Genomic DNA, 23,427 nt, shown 5'->3' with positions numbered 1-23,427 from the left:
CGGTGCAGTCGTCCTGTCCCCTTTGCAGAAAAGCATCCCCAAAGAATGATGTTTCCACCTCCATGCTTCACGGTTGGGATGGTGTTCTTGGGGTTGTACTCATCCTTCTTCTTCCTCCAAACACGGCGAGTGGAGTTTTTGTCTCATCAGACCACATGACCTTTTCCCATTCCTCCTCTGGATCATCCAGATGGTCATTGGCAAACTTCAGATGGGCCTGGACATGCGCTGGCTTGAGCAGGGAGACCTTGTGTGCGCTGCAGGATTTTAATCCATGACGGCGTAGTGTTTTACTAATGGTTTTCTTTGAGACTGCGGTCCCAGGTCTCTTCAGGTCATTGACCAGGTCCTGCCGTGTAGTTCTGGGCTGATCCCTCACCTTCCTCATGATCATTGATGCCCCACGAGGTGAGATCTTGCATGGTGCCCCAGACCGAGGGAGATTGACCGTCATCTTGAACTTCTTCCATTTTATAATAATTGCGCCAACAGTTGTTGCCTTCTCACCAAGCTGCTTGCCTATTGTCCTGTAGCCCATCCCAGCCTTGTGCAGGTCTACAATTTTATCCCTGATGTCCTTACACAGCTCTCTGGTCTTGGCCATTGTGGAGAGGTTGGAGTCTGTTTGATTGAGTGTGTGGACAGGTGTCTTTTATACAGGTAACGAGTTCAAACAGGTGCAGTTAATACAGGTAATGAGTGGAAGAAAAACTAACAGGTCTGTGAGAGCCGGAATTCTTACTGGTTGGTAGGTGATCAAATACTTATGTCACGCAATAAAATGCAAATTAATTATTTAAAAATCATACAATGTAATTTTCTGGATTTTTGAGATTCCGTATCTCACAGTTGAAGTGTACCTATGATAAAAATGACAGACCTCTACATGCTTTGTAAGTAGGAAAACCTGCAAAATCGGCAATGTATCAAATACTTGCTCTCCCCACTGTAGCTTGCTTCAGAATTTGCATGTTATTGCAAAACTTGCCAAAAGCTCAGCTATGGCAGGACAGGAGCATAACAAAAAGTGTGGTTCCTGGGGGCTTTACTAAGATATATGCATATGTCAACCTCAGAAAAGCACTGGCCCCTCCAATAAGTAACAAATATGTCATCTGAACAGTGCGGTAAGAGAGAGCCTATATTGAGAATGTGAGGTGAACTCCTAGTGCGAGGGAATGAATGGTTTTGTGCATTCTGTGATTTTCTGTGTGTAAAGGACTTGTGAAACACTATATTTTTATGTAATTTAAAGCTAAGATGCATAATAATGTGGTCCGACCTGTGGTTAAGAGTTGTTTCAGGCAGAACAAAATCATTTTGGGCTGAAGATTCTTTGGTTCTGTTGGGTGAAAGCAAGCCAACTGGTTCCTTATTATGGTTTTCCCAAAATAACGCTTTATGCAGTTATGCCCACAGTCTTCCCTAGAATTAATCTATTTTTTCTAATTAATTATATTGAGAGAAAGACAGAATTAATGATAACATGATGTACTGTGTTCAGTATTTTCACAGTTTGCACATAAGCATGGCATTACTTAGAAAACCTGAAAACTGAGCTGGAATTTAAGGAACGAATAATATAATATCATATCAACCTCAGCCAGCTGTGTAGAGTGATTCCCAATTCATTCATATATATATTTACTTTGCAGATAGTTGAATTTCAGTCTAAAATGCCATGTTTCTGGTCTAAGGAGGCTTATGTTCATTATACTCATGTATGGAAAGATGCATGATTGTGACATGTCAAGCTTTAGGGCCAATCTCATTTCTCTGTCTTACCCCTTCCCCTTCCCCTACCCCTTTGTCTGCGTCTTCCCCTTGCCCTTCGATACCGAGTGAAGGGGGGTAGGGGGAAGAACGTTTCTCTAAGAAATGAGACACCACTCGATTACCGTTTGCGTCATCTTCCCTTTCCGCTAGCTGGCTGCTACGTCAACAGAGGCGATACGCGTTGACATAAACAAACGAAGATGCCGTCATCTCGGGTTGTGATATCGATTGCCTGGTCTCTCTTTATCTTTGCACGCTTGTGTGCCATCAGTCAAAGACATTGTTTCATTGTATTTAACGGCGGCGCCGGCGACACCATAAGCAAAACATTAGCAAACGGCAAATAGCGCATAGCTGCTAGCTAGCGGTTAACTAGTGATTCAAAACAAAAACATTACAATTAAAACCGCTTGAACGTTTTATTAAAGGTATCATAAAACACGAGTGTCATTAAACTGCTGAAAATACATACATTTGTGCGACTCACTTCTGAGAAATTCCTACCCCTCTCTTTCAAGTGTGGTCCTCCGCAGACTTCGTTTCAAGGGCTATGTAGCCCTACGCCTTGGCCCTAGCCCTTAATCAAAATGAGAATTGGGACACCACTTCCCCTCACATGAACGCGCAAAACCGAGGGGAAGGGGTAAGAGTAAGGGGTAAGACAGAGAAATGAGACGCAGCCTTATATTTCTTGAAAAGTAACCAAATGTGACCAACAACTTTAGTCTTATATGTATTAGAACATATATACACATTAAAAGATTTACTTGAGGAGGGTGTTGTCACCACATTGATATTTACATTTATATTAAATTAAGATTTATACAACAATTTAAGAATAATTCCAAATATAATGTAATTATTATTCTATTTTAAGAAATCCACCTCTGTAAAATAGTTTTCATGTGTTCAATTGTCTCGTCCCATTGATGTCCTTGCATTTACTCATTTATTATACATCCCAGTCTAAGATTAATTGCCCTGAATGAAGAACCCCTTAATTGCGAACTAAAAAGGCCTTCAGTTGAGTCAAATTAAAAGCTGTCCTCTTTAATCTTGACAAGTATGTGTCTAAAAATAAGATTTCCCCCAGTTAGAGAGTAACAAGCCTTCATTGAGTTCGGCTGAAGTGCCTCACAGAGATAATGAATGAGATCAGCTGAGATGGATCTTGTTCTAATGCGGTTGTGAGAATATTTGCTGCTTGGCCAGATGAGTAGTTTCGTATTCATTTGGTATTACATTAGCCAGTTCAATTTCATTAACACAAGTGTCAAAAATCATATTAGTCCAGTCAGTTTTATATTAGTCTTTTCTGGATAACAGTCACCTTTCTGAAAAAAGTGGAACAGAGCGTTGAAGCTTCTCTATTATTTGTCTATTGAGCCAAACAATTAAAAAATCAAAAACATCATATGTAAATCATAATTAATATAATAATTAATTATATTTACTTTACTGATTTAACATTCGTTTAGTCATATTTACATAGTCAGTCACCTTTCGGAAAAAGTGCAATTCTTCATTTTAATCAGCACTCTTCATCTTGAGTCAAAGGAACATGTTTTTAAAATTGATGTATACTGTGTAAATTATATTGCACAGTGTTTAAATACTATTTAAATGTATACGATTTCTTTTTAGAATCCTATAACAAAACAAAACTAAAGAGGGTTAAAAAGCGGATATGTGCTAATGGTGAATGAAATCCACTGGGATGCTGCATCAGTGCCTTCTCCTGACAGGAGTTGGGTGGAGGATGAAGGGGGGAAGGGGGAAGAGGAGGAGTGAGTGCGGGTGAAGGCAGCACACACTGCTTGATCCACAGCCAGAGGAGATGAAAGGAGCATCACCACAGCCCGCAGTTTCTCCTCCTGCTGCTGCCGATGCCTGCAGAGCACACAAACTGGAATAGATGAGCTACACGCTTTGCATTTGAAAATGTAATGCTTAGTTTGAAATAATGTAGCAGCGATATGTTGGAAATAAGTGGTATATTTACATGTCTTAGTAGGTTGTTTTCTTCTCATTTCAAGCTGGTGAGTTAAATGCCTGTGCTAGTTCATCATCTTGCCAAGTCCATATGTGTGCACCAGCCCAAGCTGTAATTTAGTGTTTGGCCAGGATTCGTGCACAATACGGTATTTTACTAGCCCCATTAAACAGCGGGAGAGATTCCAGTCTCATTAGCAGTAACAAAAAGCTGCGGCATAGTGGTCAGTATTTTTAAACTGAAAATATAGACTTAGGATGTTGACGCAATAGCAGTGTGTCTATTTTTCCACAATTTTCAATTTTAGGGTGGTTTATCAGCATTACAAATGTTTCACATTCACACTATGCATTTGCACACAAATAAAATATTGAACCAATCTAAAACACATACATAAAAAGTACAAATCTGATTGACTTTAATTGGATCGCATCAGGTAGAAACATTAAAATCATTTCATGCAGATCTACATATTCCCATTCTGCTACATGCCATTTACCTGTGGGAAAATACATAATTACATAAGAATCATATAGTGATTAGTGGCTCAGAATTTGACTCAGTGGATTATTTCATTTACATAATTCTAATTAGTCTGCAGTTCCACAAAGCCACCTGGTTTGAAGTGATAAAGAAAGAGCAAGAACATGCATGATTTCAGACTACTGTTGTTCGCTGAATAAAACATGAAAGATTTGATAAAAAAACAACTGCTCTAACTGAGATAGAAATCAGTGGTTTTCTACAGCTTTCGCTTAATTAAGAAGCCAGATTTTACATTGGGCATCATTGCAGACCCAACAAAGAACCAAAATTGTTTATTTGAGTAATTCTAAACAATATAATAAACAACCCATCAAATTAATAAAAAATAATATAATACATCACAAATAAATAATATGCTAGTCTATCCTTTTATTTTATAATATTTTAATCTGAATCATTTTATTATTGTCTCCACCTTAAAGGGTTAGTTCACCCAAAAATGAAAATTAGCCCATGATTTACTCACCCTGAAGCCATCCTATACAGTAGGCCCAGAGCCATAGAGAGTAGGCCTATATGTGTATATGACATTATTCTTTCATGACGAATACAATCGGAGTTATATTTTAAAAATGTCCTGGCTCTTCCAAGCTTTATAGTGGGAGTGAATGGCTAGAGAAAATGTTATTAAAAAAATACTTTTTTAAAATACATACGGACTGCACGCATGCATTACATGCGCAACGCATGTATGACGTAGGATGTAGTCTCATAAGCTCTCTGGTTTAAATAAATAGGGCTGTGCAACAAACTGAAGCTCCTCTTCTTTTAGAAATAGAAATCCTCCGACATTTCTCTTCAAAATGGCTAATTCACGACCGGTGTTTTGTTTTGCTCTTTCCTCTGAGCTTCCGCGTTCGTCATTACGCTGTGTGTCTTGTCAGAGGTTAGTCTTCCACCGTAAATTGATGCATACATCCATCTGTTGGAAGCTAGTTATTATAGTTTATAAACTTTTAAATATGGGTATTTTCCTTACACAAACACATGGCTTCACTTCAGAAGGCCTTTATTAACCCCCTGGAGCCATATGGATTACTTATATAATGGATGGATGCACTTTTTTGGTCTTCAAATGTTCTCCAGCCATTCACTCTCATTATAAAGCTTGGAAGAGCCAGGACATTTTTTGATATTACAAACTGGTATTCCTTATCATATTATTTTAATTTATTATCGTAATCATAAACACACTTGTTTGTAGCGCAAGTTTTCTTCTAGTTTTTTTTTATTTCAGCGGCTAATAACGCACATTCACCGAAAATATACTCCCACATTGCAAAATAAGATGGCTAAAATAGTGTAGCCAATACAGTACAGACGCTGTATAATTGTTGTTAAAATTGCTGTTTTATTTTGCACCGGCAGTTAAAGGGTTAATGCGGGGAGTTTGGAAAAATCGGGGTTGAGAGAAACAAGCAAGTGAGTTAGGCTGGTGCGTTTGTTACACAGTTGTTCTTGCGTTCCGATTAAAAGTTCAGAAACGCCTGTCTGTCGTGCTTGAGACGTTACAATAGTTTTTTTCTTTCTTTTTTTTTCTGTGGCCCAATCAGAACAGTCTTACTGCGATTTTTAGATAGAGACCCACCACTATATTTTACTGTCGAGACCCACCAGCTAGGAATCATGCTTTAGAGAGGAGCTTCTCATTACTGTGGTTGAGATAGACCTTATGCGCCAGAGAAACGAGGGCGCCGCCATCTTTAGAAAATTGTCTTTGAACTTCCGTTTTTGCGGTCGCTCTATTCCTATTGCTGTCCAGGAGTAATTAGCTTTTGAAGTGGATTTACTTAATGTAAAGTTAACGAAAGTTATCATGAGGATTGTAATGTTTAAAGCAGATGACTTAACAAATGTCAGTAGACCGGAAAGATTTTAAAACGAGCCGTTCATTCATAAATACGCAATATCACTGTGAAAATACAGACCGGAAGGCTACATAAGGTCTATATTACATGATAATAAAAGCTTGAGGAACACTAGTTGTTTCTTAATTTACACTAGTATCTTCGTTTGGTTCCCTCTGAGCAACAGAAGACAAAAGAGAAAAAATGTGTTGGGTTGTTTTTAGTTCTGCTCTGAACATAGAACAGTGTAATCTCTGGCACCTTACCAATGGACTGCACCATTAAGAGAACTAAGGCGACCCCTGACTTTTAAACTCTGACCCCACAAGGGGCCACATTCCTTTACATGACCTTTTCTTGAAACAGGTCCTCTTGACATGTGGTTCAGTGGCTTATTGGCGTCAGCTCTACTCTATGAGAAGATCTGAAGACATGAAGGAAGGAACCTGCAGGAAACGAGAAGTTCCCATTTACATTGTATTTTAAGAAAAATGCAGTTTAGCAGTTTATGATATTACTGTTCTCTCTTTTAATAAATATACACCAATCGTGATGTGACAAGTTTCCAGCAACAAGCAATTTGTTTGTAACGAATACGCATCTAATCAGAGGATATTTAATATTTAATGAATGAGATGTAGGACTTTGTTCAAATGAGAATTCACAGTGGGCGTGGCTATGTGCAACACAATAAACACAATGGCTGCATCCGAAATCGCATACTTCCCTACTATATAGGCGAAAACAGTATGTGACAAAAGAAGTATGTCATTGCTGGATTGATCTTGATTGTGAGCATGAACTATAAAGGACTGAAGGTGGTGATAAGAAGTATTTAGACTATGAGAGACACTCCTACTTTGCTGCTATAGCCTAAGAAAAACACATAAAAATGAGTAAAGAGCAAGAGTAACATGCTCAGCTGCATAGTATTCAAAAAACAGAGTTGGCGAAAAGTACCCGGGTGACCTACTATTTTCCACTACAAGATTGAGAAGTGTGCATCTGATGAGGCCAAAACATAAACGAGTTAGTATTTTAGCATTTCTGGTTTGCAATTTCCTGAAGCTTTTAAGCTTTTACTTGTCTTGAAAAAGGCGGTAGTTAACATGTGGCTAAATGGGACTACGGCGGTTGTTTGGGACCTTAAACCTCACCATGCCAACATTTTCAACATTTTTACTTTATTTTTACTGATTCTGGGGATAATTTAGGCCTACTTGTAGGCTTCAAAATTCATAGTAGTTTAGATCATTTGTGAAGATCATTACATTGAACAAAATGGTTAAAAATCATAAATGTTTGTTGGTCAAAGAGCTTCATTTAAATTTTTTTTTTACTTTTTTTTAAGGGAAACAGGGTGATGCTAACTTCTGGGTTGTCCTACAAAAATACTGAAGTGATGCAACTGACAGCTTAAGTCACATGACAATGGCAACAGGACAAATGTAGTACGTCCACATTTTATTCATAGGCCTACTATGCATTCACACTGTATAGAACATATTCTTTTATAGTTCTTTCAAATGTATACTCAGACAGTGTGTGATTTTGGATGCAGCGTTAGTCTTGAAGGAGCCATGGACCACTATCAGTTTTTAATTTGAGCCAGCCGCAAAACTAGGCCTAAATAATGAGCAGATGGATGTGATTCCAGCAGGCATCATTAAAACACTCTCGTAGTCTGAACTCTCGCTGAGTGGAACAGCCTAGGAAAAAGGACCAAGCCTTTCCAGAGAGTTTTGCACCCAAAAATAAATGGTACCATGGCTCTCTATTGTGTTTTATACTCTTTTTAATGTCGGTTTAAGGGGGATTTTTTTTGAGGGAGTTCAAACCTCCCCGTGTTGCCATGACAACCTTATTCCTGGCTTTTTACAGACGAGTGAAACTGAATCTGGTTCTCCAATTTTCTCCCCCCTTAACCCCCCCATCCCAAACTATTTCAACATCAGAGCAATAGTGAGCTTTGAGGACTAAGCCGATTCCCAGATGAAGCTATTTTCTATTTCTGGCTGTGCTGAGGACTGAAACATTAGCAAGCAAAAGCATTTTCATTAGACATTTGGTTGAAGCAGGACTTTAACAATTCTGCGAAAGATGATAGTAATTCCAAAAAGATGAAGATGATGGTCTGGTTTTGAATTTCAACTGGAAATATGATAATGAAATCAAGTTCTACAGAGCACAGTAAAAATCTCATTCATTTTCTCCATAGAGAAATCTATTTGAGATAATGTATAAACCCGTCAAGACAGATCTACCATGAGCTCTGAGATTAAGCGATGATATAACCTATGCTTCCATAAAAGATACCACAAAGTCATATTTAACAAATTATCCTTATTACTCATAACACTACTCATAACCCTGAAGCGAGCAGCTCCACCAATCAAAGGAACTAATCCTTAAAGGGACGGTTCATCAAAAAATAAATTACTTCCACTCATTCTTGAGAATGATTATGGGCATAATCAAATTTGGCACATCGTGATCCATTACAAGACACATGAGAGTTAATGACATTTGGCATATTTATGACAAACATGAAACATGACGCAGCGTATTTGAATTTATGCAAACCTGAAAGAGATTTCAGAGCTGTGAACATTATCAGTGTCTAACAGCTTAAATTTGGAATTTTTCTCACATACATCTATCATATGACTTCAATATAGGTCATGAGTCTTATGGAGACGGTTTATGGTGCTCTTAGTTATTTTTTGGAGCTTGACAGCTGCTGGTCACCACTCACCTTCATTATATGTAAAATTGAAGGATGGACATTGTGCTTATTTTTTATTTTATTTTACGAAAGTCAGTCATACAGTTGTTCAAACAACATGTGGGTGAGCACATTTTTGAAAGATCAGAAGATAATTTGGTGGTTTTACTCTGTAATTAAATGTAGTGCTCTCAGCAATGTGTGTTCAAGATGTGAAGATCTCCAATTACCTAGAATTGAACTGGCAACAAATACTATTTATATCTCAAATAATAGAGCACAAAATCTGTCACATCCATAATATTGCAACTGAAAAACACAGAACACACAAATCATCTTAATGTATTAGACAACAGGCCCTTCTCTGCAGGTGTCCAGTTTTGTGAAATCTTTAAGGTTCTCATGACAGTAATTTAAAGCTATAACGTAAAAACCAGCCCCATATAGGATGCTTTCCTGGAGGCTTTTGCTTTTTTTGCACTGGGCAGACTGCCATGAGTAAAACTAGAGTGAGTGAGCCTTCAGGATACAACGTCTTTTGGACATGAAGCCTTTTGTGTCAGAGTATATGATTCCTGAGAGAAGGTGATCGAAAGTTTGGGAGGTTTCCATAGGCACATGCTGTTTGAATTTGAGCTTATCTCATAACTGGGTCAGTGTATTATAAATTTAAACTATGGATGACTTGTAGACAAAATCTGAAACAGCAGTCGGATGAAATGAATCAACAGACCTTTCTAAGAAGCTGGACAGGTGGGAACGACTTTGCATCAACTTCTGAGTCTGTAACACAAGAGGATTTTGTTATGCAATAGAATATGGATTATTCTGTGAAAGAAAGGAGAGTATGGAAAGACATGCTGATCCAGGTCATGAAAACTGGCCCCAGATTTGGCCCCTCCTTTTAGCCTGGAGGAAGAGGCCTTAGAATTGGAAAGAATTTTGGGCTGAGTGGAAACATACGTGCAATATAGGAGAAACAGAAAGAGAGGGGGAGATGGGGGGAGAGAAGGAGAGAGAGAGGGAAATTGGCAGTGACAGTAAGAAAGAACACAGAACATAATAGAACGTTTTTTTTAAAAAACAATAAAAATGAAGAGAAAAGCGATTGAGTGAGTGCATTCCAGATTACTCATGAACCCCAAAAAGCACATGGAAGACATTAGAGAGCATTATGTTGTTTTTACCCTCTAGAAGACTGCGAGAATGGATGGACTGATGAAGAATATACGTAGGCTTCATCACAGGTATCACTAGCCAAATAAACTGGTCAGTAATGAGAGGAGAAAAAGCACCCTCATTAGCCTCATTAGCCTGTTTCTCCCAGATTAAACAGCTCTTCTCGTTATGCTTTCTTTCTTCTTTGTGCTGCCAAATTGCAGTAATCCAAGCTGCATTGTGTTCAGTCGAGCTTTGGAAAGCACAAATGTCATAGGGAAACCTCTCCTGTATTACCTGATTCGGTTGTATGTAATGGAAAACCACATATCCACCTAAACATGTTCCAGTAAAACCTTGACTATATTATCTAAGCTTATTAAAATGAGAGTCTGGTCTCTTTAGTTTCCTTACAGAATTTCCTGCGTAGACTTGAATGATACCTATATGGTTTCATTGCGTGTCAATTTTTTTCTCCATTTTGTTTTCTGTAAAATACCAATGCTTTGGTATGTCGAAAACATGGTAAATGCGACAGTGACCATGTTAGTGGTTGGAAAACCTTAAAACATCTTTAAAACTTCTTTGGAAATTCTTGGCAAAAAGCATAACCTGCTCTTTTTAGATTCCTTGAATCATACAGTGTAAGCCATTTTTTATTTTGTTGAAAACTTTTTTTCCCAAACATCTCCAATGCTCAGACCGTGCTGATCAATGGTTATTAAAATATTGTTGAGATTCCAAACCTTTTTCCTGTAACATGCCAATGGTGAAAACGCTGAACTGTTTAAAAAAAAACATAGGCTACTTTTCCGAAAATCACCATAATATAATATAATATAATATAATATAATATAATATAATATAATATAATATAATATAATATAATATAGTATAATATAATATAATATAATATAATATAATATAATATAATATAATAAAATAGTTTGCATTTTTGCACTGGTTCCATTCCCCCGAAGTGAATGGCTTTTTTTTTTTTATGGATTTTTGGTTAAATGCCTGTGTACACACAAAAAAACATCAGTAACAACCCTGAACCCACTTTTTTATTTTGTTTTTGTTGGTTGCTAACAAGTGCTAAACAGGACTATTATAATAATATACTATAATATAATAATAATATAATATAATATAATTCAATATTTCTGATTAATATATTGTTTTCAAAAAAAATTGGCAGAACATTCCAGATAAGAAACCGTTCCAGATAAGAAACCGGAGAGAACTGATCAAGAAAAAGCTACTATGCATCTACCAGCAGGGTCTAACTTGGTCATGTAGTCGCTGTAATTAATTAATTATTGATTATTAAATCATAATTATTAATTCATGATATTCAAGAGCTATACTATATTTGAGTTGATTAAATTAACATAAATTTGAGTTGATAACTGTTGTTTAGCCAACAGAGCCACAGAAACACTTAGACACATACCCTGAGGTCTTAATAAAGAGGATTGTTCACTTGAGGAAGTCAGAAGACCGTCTGTCTTCTGAAGCATCTGAACAGCGTAAGATCACAGCACTCTGCTCCGGACAGTGCACTCCTTTGTCCAGGGGTCAATCAGCTGTCTCCCGCTCTGAAACAACAGTTCACACGTACCCTGACAATTGAGGATTTGTCTGTAAAGAGGGAGAGAGAATGTGAGCGAGAAAGAGATGATGGGAGCATATAAGAGTGAGGGCTCAGGAGAAAAAAGTATTTCTCTTTCTCTGTCTCACATCACTCTGCCCTTTTATCCTGCTATAAGAGCACACCAGTTCTCAGATGCTCTTTGATTTTGTCCACCTGAATGTACTTTGTTTCCTTTAACTAGACTTCACAACATTGAAGAAACTAGTGCAAAGTGCCCGTGCAAAATCAGTTTTTGTGTGTGTTTTTAGTAATTGTTGGTTTGGTGTGTTTGAGTGCTCATTGTTACAATTACACAGCAAAAGTTCAGTGACATTTTTATTTGTGCATGGTAGAAAGCAAATACTGATACTGACATAGACCTACAATAATTATGGAAAATTGAATTACACGATTGAGGGAGCAGGCTACACAGTGAACTGGCTACTACAAATGATTGCCGTGAAAGAGACTGTGAACGCATTGAATAGGATATGTTTAGTTGGTGAATAGCATAGGCTACTATTACACAGTAGCGATAACGTTACGCACACCAGAATAAAATATAAAATTCAGAAATAAGCAGTGTAGCTGACTTACAGATTCAGTTAACATCCACAAATGAATAAGCGCGACGATTCAGGGTCAGTTTGAGAGGTGGAGTGGCTCTCTCAGTAGGTGTGTTCGACATCGGCTGGATGTAACCGATCGGCGAGAGTAGCTGCGTACAGGCGGGGAGGAGCTGCAAACAGAGACGTGAAGTCGGACACTTTCTGGTTCCCGTAGTGACCGCTCAAGTGGTGTTTGCATACTTATATTTGCCAAATAATACACAGATGTTTCAGAGACATTTTCATTCAATACTTTCTGTACTGCTTCATACACAGCGTCTGTTTGAACAAGAATAAAGTTCAACATAAGCTACTATCAATGAAGTGGAGTCTACGTTTTTTTATCAGTTTTATATATAACATCGCAACTACATGAAAAGAGTGTTTACTGTTATAAAAAACTGATTTGTGAGCTTTAGAGGAACTGAAGGTGTTCGAATAAACACAAAACACACGTGATCGTTGTCATGCGGTGAATCTGGCCAATCGTGGAACAGCTGTGTCGTCATCAGAGCTCGTGCAGCCCAGTGCAGCCGCTCTTGAGAAGCTGCGCTGGCTGAGTTCGAGAGATATGCGAATAACAGACATAGACAGAAGCACAGACAGACGTTTCTGTCATTTATAGATAGATGTTGCATTTTTGGACCTACACTGTGTGATTTCGGTCACAGTTTTGCCATCTGAGACAATCGAGAGCTGCAGGGATGATGCATTTTTGTAGGTCAAAACCTGGAAACGAGTTAGCATTTTAGCACTTTCGGTTCCATCGTCCCGAAGTCAATGTGTTTTCAGAATGGGTTTTCGGTTAAATGGCTAAATTAAGGTCTGTAGTAAACTCAAGCTCAAGACACTTTCATGTTGTATTCTATGACATAAAATACATCAGTATTACCCCACTCGTGTCTTGATAAAGTTGGCTGCTAACAAGTGGCTAAATGGAACTACAGAGGCTGTAGGGGACATCAAACATATCATCAAACCGAACAGGTAAGCTTAGTCCAATTTTACAGCCTTGTGCTTATAATCACACTCTTACAAACTATTTTATAACTCAAACTTTAAGGGAAAATGTTTTTTAGATAAAAACAGAAAGAGTTGGCAAAATTTTAGTGCTGGTGATGTTGAAGTCGTGGGACCATGGTGCAGTTTCTGGCGATTGTATTTAGGCTTCAAAATTCATAAAAGTTGTATTCACGAAAAATTTTAGGTCACATAAACTTTTGTTGATAACAGCTAGAGCCAAAAGTCTATGGAAAAAAAACTATTTTTATTTTATTTTATTTTTTTGTCAAGGGAACCATTCTGATGCCAATTTTCAGGTTGGCCGAACCACTCTACATTGGCTATTTAATCATAATCCAAAATTGAAACATCTTTGATTGTTTATTGTGACATGCTCATCAACGGCCAATCAATCACCTTCGTGATGAATCTTAGGCTACAACTAAGGTCTGTTAAAGTTGAACATTTTGAGTCACAGTCTTGAAGTGATTGCTCATACTAATAGGGAACAAATAGGAACACAATCTGAAATGGTACCACACAAACCCAGGAAAGTTGGAAGTGTATTTGCTGAATAATAAATAACACCAGGTAACATTTCAATGTTGACTGTCACTGAGGATGTCAGAACAGATTTTAAAATACTAGGTATCATACGCTTGCTGACTTTGTAAATGGTTACAGAGAAAAACATCATCATACACAATCATGCTTCATACACTAAACTACACTGAGGATCACACACTGAAGTTCTTGTTTTCATTTCCATATAATTTAATATGTAATATGTCTATCCTGACTAAGATCAGTATGGTGGATGTTACACATAATTTATTTAATTCATTGTTAGGAATGTCTTTGTCCTCCCACTCTTTGGTTTTCTGTTGTTCCTCTTTCATATTTGTGAAGAGATACCTACTCTGCCAAACTGACAAATAGGAACAAGTTTATATAAAATGCTTTCATTATTATGACTCACTCTTTCATAATAACCCATATCTCATCTCTCATCTCACTATTCACACACATCCCAACACAAACTCAAAACAACTATATGACGTTCCTCTAAAGTAGGCCCTTGAGGAACAGCACTTATTTGTGGAGAGCAACTGATCGTCTTCAGGTTACCTGTCACATGTTGACTTTCCATGGCTTAATCACAGTGACTTGGAAGGAATAGAGAGCTGATGTAATGATTGATGTAAATTAGGTCAGCTCTTAAAGGACAAGTTCGGTATTTTACACTTAAAGCCCTGTTTACAGATCGTATCTGATGAAATAGAACGGTTAAGATTAAAATATGGACACATGCTGCTGTCCCGAGAATTTTAGGTTTATTTCGCTTCCCCCCACCACCCCCACAATGGTTGTCTATATGCACTGGAAGATTCCGTCCTAAAAACACATTAAACTTTCGTTTACAAAGACGTGAAACTCACCGAGTGGTCAGGGGGTGTTCACTGATATGTTCCATCAAAAATCGCTGAAAAAGATGCTTTCCAACAGGTTTTATCGTAGTTTTTGTCCAACTCCATTGACTTGATAGGACGTGCTGTGAGACCGCAGCACCTTTACGATATTACTCCGCCGCTTCTTCTTCTGCTTCTTCTGTGTATTCAATGAAATGCCCGTGGTTTGCTTGCAATTGGCAAAGGTGCATTATCGCCACCAACTGGGCTGGAGTGTCTATTATTCAAGCTCTCAACGGAAGAATCACGGGTGTGACGCGTTTGGCAAAATAGGTCCACAAAAGCGAAATAAACCTAAAATTCTCGGGACAGGAGCATGTGTCCAAATTTTAATCTTAACCGTTCTATTTCATCAGATACGATCTGTAAACAGGGCTTTAAGTGTAAAATACCGAACTTGTCCTTTAAGGGAGACCCAGTTGTACCAACCAGAAGACTGGCACTTTACACAGAGAAAGAGGAACATCATTTACATATTTCAAATCTAGCGCTTCTTCCTATTGGCTATTTCGCTTTACAAAGCAATAACATACCTTTTTTATTTAAATAAAACAAAATTACCACTGTATAGAAACATCACAAGCAAGGACAATTATTTGCATTTTGTTCTGTGATTTCACTAGAATGCTGAAAAGAAGTATTATCATTAAGTATTTTTTGTCTGATTTTCCAGTTAAAATATCTAAGAAAAATCACAAAAAGATACAATTTACTTGAGAAGATACACCACCTAAGATTTTAAGCTTTGTTGCAGTGTATTTTGTCTTACACTGGCAGTTCTTTAAAACTTGTTTTAAAGGATAGTCCACCCACAAATTAAAATTCTATCATCATTTACTTATCCATCCTTTACTTGTCATTGTAAATAAAATCTGTATGACTTTATGACTTCTGTGTAACACAAAAGAAGAAAATGAGTCAGTGGGGTCAAAACAACATTGTATAATTGTATTGGGGGAACACATAAGACATAGGCTAAGCCTAAGCAGGATCAAAGCACATTTCACCTGTAGCATTTGTTAGCACTATGCTAATGTTTTCACTTAATCTCATAATCATGCTTACTCATAACAGAAGGATTTGCTGTTTCTCACTGTCTCTTGTAAAAACAAGAGAAGCTAATCTGAGGGGAGACTGAAAGGATTATTTTGAATGCACACAGACAGGACTGCCAAGTTATGGTTTGGGGGCTCATCAAAATTTTAGGCCTTCATCTATATTTAATTTGGGTGGGGTTGTGATGTGACAACGTTCTTGAACTTTACCTGGTGTGTGTGTGTGTGTGTGGGCACTCAGTGAAGCTTGGTATTCCAGCAGTAAGCTATCTTGTGTAGCAAATTGAGGAATAAGATAAATAAATAGCATTTAGCCTAATCTGACCCAATGTTTGACTTTCTGACAAAACATTAATAACTAAGAGTTCTTAGTTTAGAACTTTCAAATTTGAACACAATATAGACACATCTTTATAGAATTCCAGACATTTTTCAGATTTAAAAATCTGTATAGGCTATAAAAAGAGTTAACCCTAATAACATATAGGCCTATGTGGGGTAATAATTGTATCATCTAATGTGCAAAAAATGCCCAAAAAATTTAAATAATAATAATTCACAGGAAATAATGTTCGAGACACAGACACAAGTTTAGACCGAAGAAGACTCTTCTTTTTACCCAGGTTATGTTTCATTATTACATTTCCATACTGGAAGCAATAACACATTTTTTTGACAATCCTTTTTCTCCACCCACACCTGGGATACCCATCCTGAGGTTCACTGCTCTCGTCATGCCCAGATCCTCCCCTGGCCCACCGTCAACCGCACACCTGGACCACATCTGCCTGCCATTATGGTGTCTCATGATTCAAATCCAGTCATAACAGTGTCTTTCATACACAGCCCTATTTGTATATCACATGGATCCCTAGTGTATTAGAAGTCATTATAATCATCTATCTAATATTAATTATACATATTAACGTATGTTTAAATATGTGCCATCCTAAGAAAGTGTGCTTCCCCAGTCTTGATTCCTCCATGGGGTTCTTCCTTATTAAAGCAAATCAATTCTGACCATGAAATAAGCTATTTGTGTCCATAACTGGAAAAAATATCTGTTAATACTTTAAAAGACCCACAAACTTAGATAGATATATATATATATAAAAAACATGGACATGTTTGTTTTTTTCTCATAAATTGCACTTTTGACACACATTGCCTTGGTGTTGTGGATTTGCATTCCAGAGCCAGAGACTGGATGGCCATTCCTGGGCCTGTTCCAGATAAGAAACCGGAGAGAACTGATCAAAAACATTCCCAACATCAAACCCTTCTCCTCTGAATGCTGAATGCTCTGTGTTCAAGGTCAGGTTTTTTTTTTCTTTTTTTCTCTTTGTTGGGATGGAGTATGGGAGTAATCATAAAGTCATGTGTACGTCATTTCTTTTGGCAAACATGCTGGACTTGTTAGCCTTTTTAAAAGATTTGTTTATCCAATGCCAAGGACATTTTTTTTGACGTACCTTTGAAATGTGTGCAGTTCTATAATATAAAACATTCACATGAGTACAGACACACACAGATACCAGACAAGTATCCTACAGTCACTCAGTGTGCACTTTCCTTGAATATCCTGATGTTTGAAACCAAACTAACCCTTCGCTGCCCTCTACTGGTAGCAAATGTTGAAAGCTCTGCAATAACTCGTATTTAAAGGGACAGTTCACCCCAAAATGATAATGTTGTCATCATTTACTCACCCTCATGTTGTTCCAAACCTGTTTGCATTTCTTTCTTCTGTTGAACACAAAAAAAAATATCTTTTGAAGAATGTTGGTATCCAGACAGTTGATGGCACCCATTGACTTCCATAGTATTTGTTTACTGTGGAAGTCAATGGCTACCATCAACTGTTTGATTACCAACATTCTTCAAAATATCTTCTTTTGTGTTCAACAGAAGTAAGAAACTCATTCAGGTACAAAACACAAATAATGCCACAAAGACCAAAATGTAATATATAAATAGAATTTTAAATGATTTGGTAATTAATTACACTGATGAATTTCATAAAATGTTGGATGCAGTTAATAAAAACATTAATATAACTTTTGAAAAATATATGAATGACGTACGCTCATTTGAAATCATATCAAAACGCTAGAAAAAAATTACATTGAACCAAGCTGTTTCTTTAAGTGGCTTTTATAATGTCAACACACTGTATGTTCAGACGTACAATAATAAGACTGCAATATTGATGGAAAATAGTGACAAATCATATAAAAATAAACCATTGATCTACAAATACGTTTTTCATGCATAACGTCTGTTCATGAAATGTCATGACGCATCATGAGATTGTCCAAAAGGCATTTTATAGGTCACAAGCAATCATGTCTCCACAAAACACTGTACCCTGCATAAAAGATAAATTCTTGATTGTCTTCAACACAGGAAAAGAGTGTCTTTGAAATAAACAGTTGCATAGCAACAAACCAAAATGAGAATGAAGATGACATACAGCTGCTTGCTAAAAATGATCAAATCTGTTTAATCCCTGTGTCCGTGAAATGTCAAGAGATTAAACGAGCTACAAACTCAGAGAGAGAAGAAAGTTAACAAACATCAAATGAAAGATAAAAAATAGCAGGCACATACAGTATCACCGTGAGACAAATATAAAGAACTTCATTCAATCAGAGTCGCAGATTGACACTGACCTCTAGAGGAATTTTTAGGCATTACATTCTATAGGTAGTGAGGAGTTCATGTTAGAAAAAGTTCTGCATCATTAATAAGACAGATTTCACATATGCTTTGCCAAACAGTGATGTGAAAAGTTTACGACTCATTTAGACGAATGCAATGCAATTCTGGCAGTTTAAAATATGCTCTTGAGTAAGGCACATATTGAGTATACAAAGAAACATTCTGGTTACCTGAATTTCAGCTATATTATGGCCTTACAGGCAACATTTAATTACCAAATAATCTGGGCTGCATCCGAAAGCTGAACAATGCTGCATACGAAGGTAGGAAGGCAAAAAAAGGCATGTCCCAATCCAATGATTGTGACACATCCTGTCTTCATACCTTCTTCTGCTTATGATGTCCCACTATCCTGTGCGTGTGACTTCATGACAGCTGAACTAATCAGTTTTGACTGAGTATTGCTGTATTTAAATATTTTCCGGGTTAACACCTAAGTTCTAACAAAATCTTTGCAGTAAGAGGCACCTTCGAAACACGTTGTCCCAGAAGTCATTGGCTTACAGGGCAACGAGGCAACAAGTCAGCTGCCTAAGCTTTCGGACGTCGCTCTGATGCGTCTCGTGTTGAAATCATTTGAATAACACCACAGTAACAGAAGAATCTCACAGAACACATCGTCTCCCACAAGCACACATGCCTGAATTCCTAACAAAATGCAGGCACATATGGTGGCCATAATTAAAGCAACATCTTTTTTTCATATTAAGGCATTGGTGATATATATTTGCAAAATGATTCCCTTAATTCTTCTTTAGGGTTAGATTTCAATGCAATATTAATGCAGTTCAACTCATTCAATATGTCCAAAATGCTATGACGGCACAGAGACCAAGGCATTCAGAAGCCTTTTCAAGTCGTCGACGAATGAAAAAGGAGTCAAAAGGGATGACAAAGGAACAGCTCTGTCGAAAATAACCTTGAAAGGGCATCATCACTGGTTTGAAAAAAAAAAAGAAGGACATTTTAAGGCTGTTCTGCCACGTTTAGTCATATTGAGCCGAAAAAAGTGGCATGAAGCTTCACAGAGAATATGTGAATATACAAGTTTCCTTTAAGACACATTTATAAAACAACATTAAAATATAAAATTTCGCATTTTGTTCAGGCTATTTTATATTTACAAGGAAGAAGAAAAAAACATTAAAATATCAATAATTATCAATATACAGGACAAAACATCATGTATTCATAAATCGGCAGTAATGATGGATTCACTGTACATCAGTCTGTTAGTGTCAGCCAGCAGTGCTGCCTGACTTTGGTCTATTTGCATGGCCTTCTGTGCAAAATGTCCAAAAACTGGCATTGTGCCACCCGTCATTGCTGTCATGGGCGTCAGAGTGACACAATGAGAAAGCAAGGGTGTGTTGGCGTCATGATTAGAGCCTGTGGAGGGGACGCTGGTCACGTGACCCGTGCTGGTTGAGCCGCTGGCGCTGCTGGGCGACCGGCTCTTTGGCGGAGGGCAGTGTTGCACCACCTGTGGAGGGCCCTGAGATGTGGCGAAATGGGCTGCTGGGAAGGCAGCATAGCCAGGTGGGATAGGGTATCCGTTCACAGGTATAAAACGCTGGTTCTGAGCCATGAAGCCCGCGATTTGTCCCGGCGGGAGGGTCTGCGGAGCTCCGTAGATGTATCCGGCGTAGCGCGGGCTGCTGAGGTTGCTGACGGGGCTGGCGCTCAGAGAGGTAGTCTGGGTGGTGGCGTTGCCTCCAGATGGTGTGCTGGAGCTGGCGTGGGAAGACAGACCCTCCCAAGCACGGAGTCGGCTGTGTATGTCTTTAAATCTGGGCCTGCGAGCGGGACCCTCCTGCCAGCACTCTGTCATCAGAGCATACATGCGAGGAGGGCAATCCTCCGGGCAGGGCAGCAGCTGCTTTTTCCGCACCATCTCTATCACTTCCTGGTTGCTGAAACCGTAATAGGGCTGCAGGCCGAAGCTGAAGATCTCCCACAGAACCACACCGAATGCCCAAATGTCAGAGTCTGTGGTGTACTTCCCGTAAACGATGGCCTCCACTGACATCCAGCGAATAGGAAGGAGCGTTTTGGGTTGGACTCTGAAATAATCAGAGGCGTAGATATCTCTCGACAAGCCTAGATCAGAGATCTTGATGTGGAGCTGCTCACCAACCAGGATGTTTCTTGCCGCAAGGTCTTTGTGGACGAAAAAATGGCTTGCGAGGTACTCCATCCCGGCTGCAACCTGAATGGCCATGTGCAGGAAGTCCGCATGGTCGAGGCTGGACTTGACGGTACCGTCTTCGTCGCTACTGCAGCCCACATCTGAATGGGGAGAGCGCATGATGAGGAATTCGTGGAGGTCCCCTTGGGCCAGGAACTCGAAGAGCATGCAGACAGGCTGCTCTTGGGTCACGACACCCAGAAGACAAACCACATTGGGATGATGAAGTTCTGCCAGGACAGATGCTTCCTGCTGGAAATCCTCCCAGTGTTGTGCACTTGAGATGTCCTTCAGTGTTTTTATGGCCACTAGCTGAGCGTGTTCCATGCCTGGCAGGTACAGGTGACCTTTGTAGATCTTACCAAAGGAGCTCTCGCCCAACTCCTCCATGAAGCGCACTGCAGACAGAGGAAGCTCTTTGGCTTTACTCTAGAGAAGAGAAGGAAATAGAGAGGTAAGTATGGGGTGGTAAATTTGCCATCGCATATACATGCCAGATTGATCTTTTTTGTTAGTTTAAATTCATAGTAGCTGTTATAGCCTTATTTTTTCATCTTTTGCTCTGTTGCTGAAACACAAGACGTTACAACCTCAACCATTGACCACAGACATGCATAAAATCTGTTTGCTCTTAAAATATCCTGACTGTCATGTACATTTATGTGCTTGGCAGACGTGGTCTTACCACTTACACGACAGTCACTATGATTCTATACTCTTTTATCCCCTATATGCGTGATATAGATGTTAAGTAACATGCATAATGCTGTGGGATTGGTTTGGACAAGACTCTGGATCATGAAACAGGAAATAAAAAAAAATTATAAAAGCTACACCGCTACATTTAAAGGAGACATGAATACTGCCAAATAAAAGATAAGAGTCTCTTTTTTGTTGAAAGAAGCAGCTGTTTCGTGTTAGCGTCAACTCTGCCTGAGGCTAAACATGTCTCATCCCTGTTTTGGATATTACTTGAGTGAGTGTATGACCTTTGTATGACCTTAGTTTGAACTTTGGGCTGCAGCTGAGACTGTAGATGAGAGGTCTCAATGTGTTATAGATACAAACAGCACTTCATGGTGTCAAAAGGTCTGATTAATACTGGAACTGACTGGGACTAGCATCATCTCTTCAAAATATTTGTTTGTAAAAATGTCACTTTAATCAGTGACCAAGACGAAAAAGCAGGGAAAAACAATTTTCAAGCGAAAATCTCATTTGAATCTGCTTTGAATGATCTAGGCGGAATGATAACAATATGATTATTTTTAGATTCCTCTCCGGGCCTGGAAGAGATTGCCTCCATATGCTCATCCCTCCTGCCATTTTGCCTCCTGTTTGTGCAGCCCCCTTAACCCCACCCCATCACCCAGGAATGCACACTAATTCAAACCTTATGGGAATGCCCCACAATTCCAATGGACAAAAAGTATAAGAATAAAAATCTAAATCAGTGCGCTGATAGCGTTGTTTATTTTCACGTGTGGTCTATGTTGTTTTACCACCCGATTCACTAAAGGAATTAGGCCAATCGGTAATGACTTAAACATTTATTACTGAGCATTTAGCACCTGGATTGTGGGTGGCAAGTGAAGTTGCAGGTTTTAGTGCTGAAACATTTCAAATGATCACTCTGCGGTGTAGATGCACCTTCAGAGTTAGTTCTGATCTGTTAGCAGTGACATCTCACCTTTGGTTTGTAGGCCGTGAGCATGGACATCTCCACGTTCTGGCCACGGACGGGTTTGGGCTGGCGTGGCGCTGGTGGACGTGAGGCTTTCTGGTTGTTTCGGCACACACAAATGAAGAAGAACAGCAGGGCGATGGCCAGCGGTATAGCCACGCTTGGTACCAGGATGTACAGGATCCCCATACTGCTGCCCCCATGCTTTGGCAAATCTGAGGACAAGCAATACATTTTTTTTTTTTTTTACTAAAAATGATAATTCTGTTTTGACAACAATAAAAAATGTGTTTTGGAGTAAAATCATCCACAGATTACCCAAGAATGACTATATTCAGAAAGGAATACTATCATACCGCTAACTATACCATACTGCATACTAATTTTCTAAATAGTGTGTAAAACACTTTCTGTAATCTTGCTCTTGATCTCATTACATGCATGTTCGATCAGTGGCTGGCACCCAGTTATCATATCAGAGCTATTTAGCATTTTAACCAAATTATGTGAAATAATATTTGAACTTTTGGCAGTTAATCATTGGAAGCCAAAATCAAAAACGAAACTAAAACACAGCCCTAAATCATTCTTGAGAGCAAGGGGGGCCCCCTGGTGGTTCAGGGGCCCTACACAAATTGCGTATTTTGCGTATAGGGAGGACCGGCACTGAGTGTAGCATGTCAATACAAGCAAGGCGTCTCACCACATGGAGGAATGTCGCAGAGCTCCATGCGCACACTCTCATCTAGGGTGAAGCACCAGGGAGCGTCGTGCTTGTTGCCAGGGTTGCGACAATAGGAATGTCCCCCGTTGAGCTCTGTGTAACGCATGGCCAGGAAGGTGTGGCTGTGGGGATACTGCGAGTTCCATGGTTGACACTGTCGACCAGATTTAGTCACGCTGACTGTGCCGCGGTAGTCTGAACCACTGTTGTTGTAACATTTGTGGCCTAAAATAGGAGAAACGAAGAGAATTTATTTCATTTTCTATAAAATGACAAATCTTTTTTTTAACTACAC

General features: G+C 38.7%; 1 protein-coding gene across 1 annotated transcript in view; it reads right to left on the bottom strand.

Annotated features, from left to right (window-relative positions):
- Positions 1–17,953: 17,953 nt before the first annotated feature.
- ror1 (receptor tyrosine kinase-like orphan receptor 1) overlaps positions 17,954–23,427 on the bottom strand; it is a 110,649-nt gene continuing 105,175 nt past the window's right edge. The window contains exons 7-9 of the mRNA XM_082136026.1: positions 23,112–23,357; positions 22,415–22,623; positions 17,954–21,153 (exon numbers count right to left, since the gene is read on the bottom strand). Of these exons, the coding sequence (XP_081992152.1) occupies positions 19,726–21,153; positions 22,415–22,623; positions 23,112–23,357 (1,883 nt within the window). The 3' untranslated portion in view covers positions 17,954–19,725. The remainder of the gene's footprint in view (positions 21,154–22,414; positions 22,624–23,111; positions 23,358–23,427) is intronic.

This window comes from Leuciscus leuciscus (genome assembly GCF_965113295.1).
Source record: "Leuciscus leuciscus genome assembly, chromosome: 14".
NCBI lineage: Eukaryota > Metazoa > Chordata > Actinopteri > Cypriniformes > Leuciscidae > Leuciscus > Leuciscus leuciscus.
The sequence above is the reverse complement of the archived record's forward strand: the minus strand, read 5'-3'. Positions and strand labels throughout refer to the sequence as shown.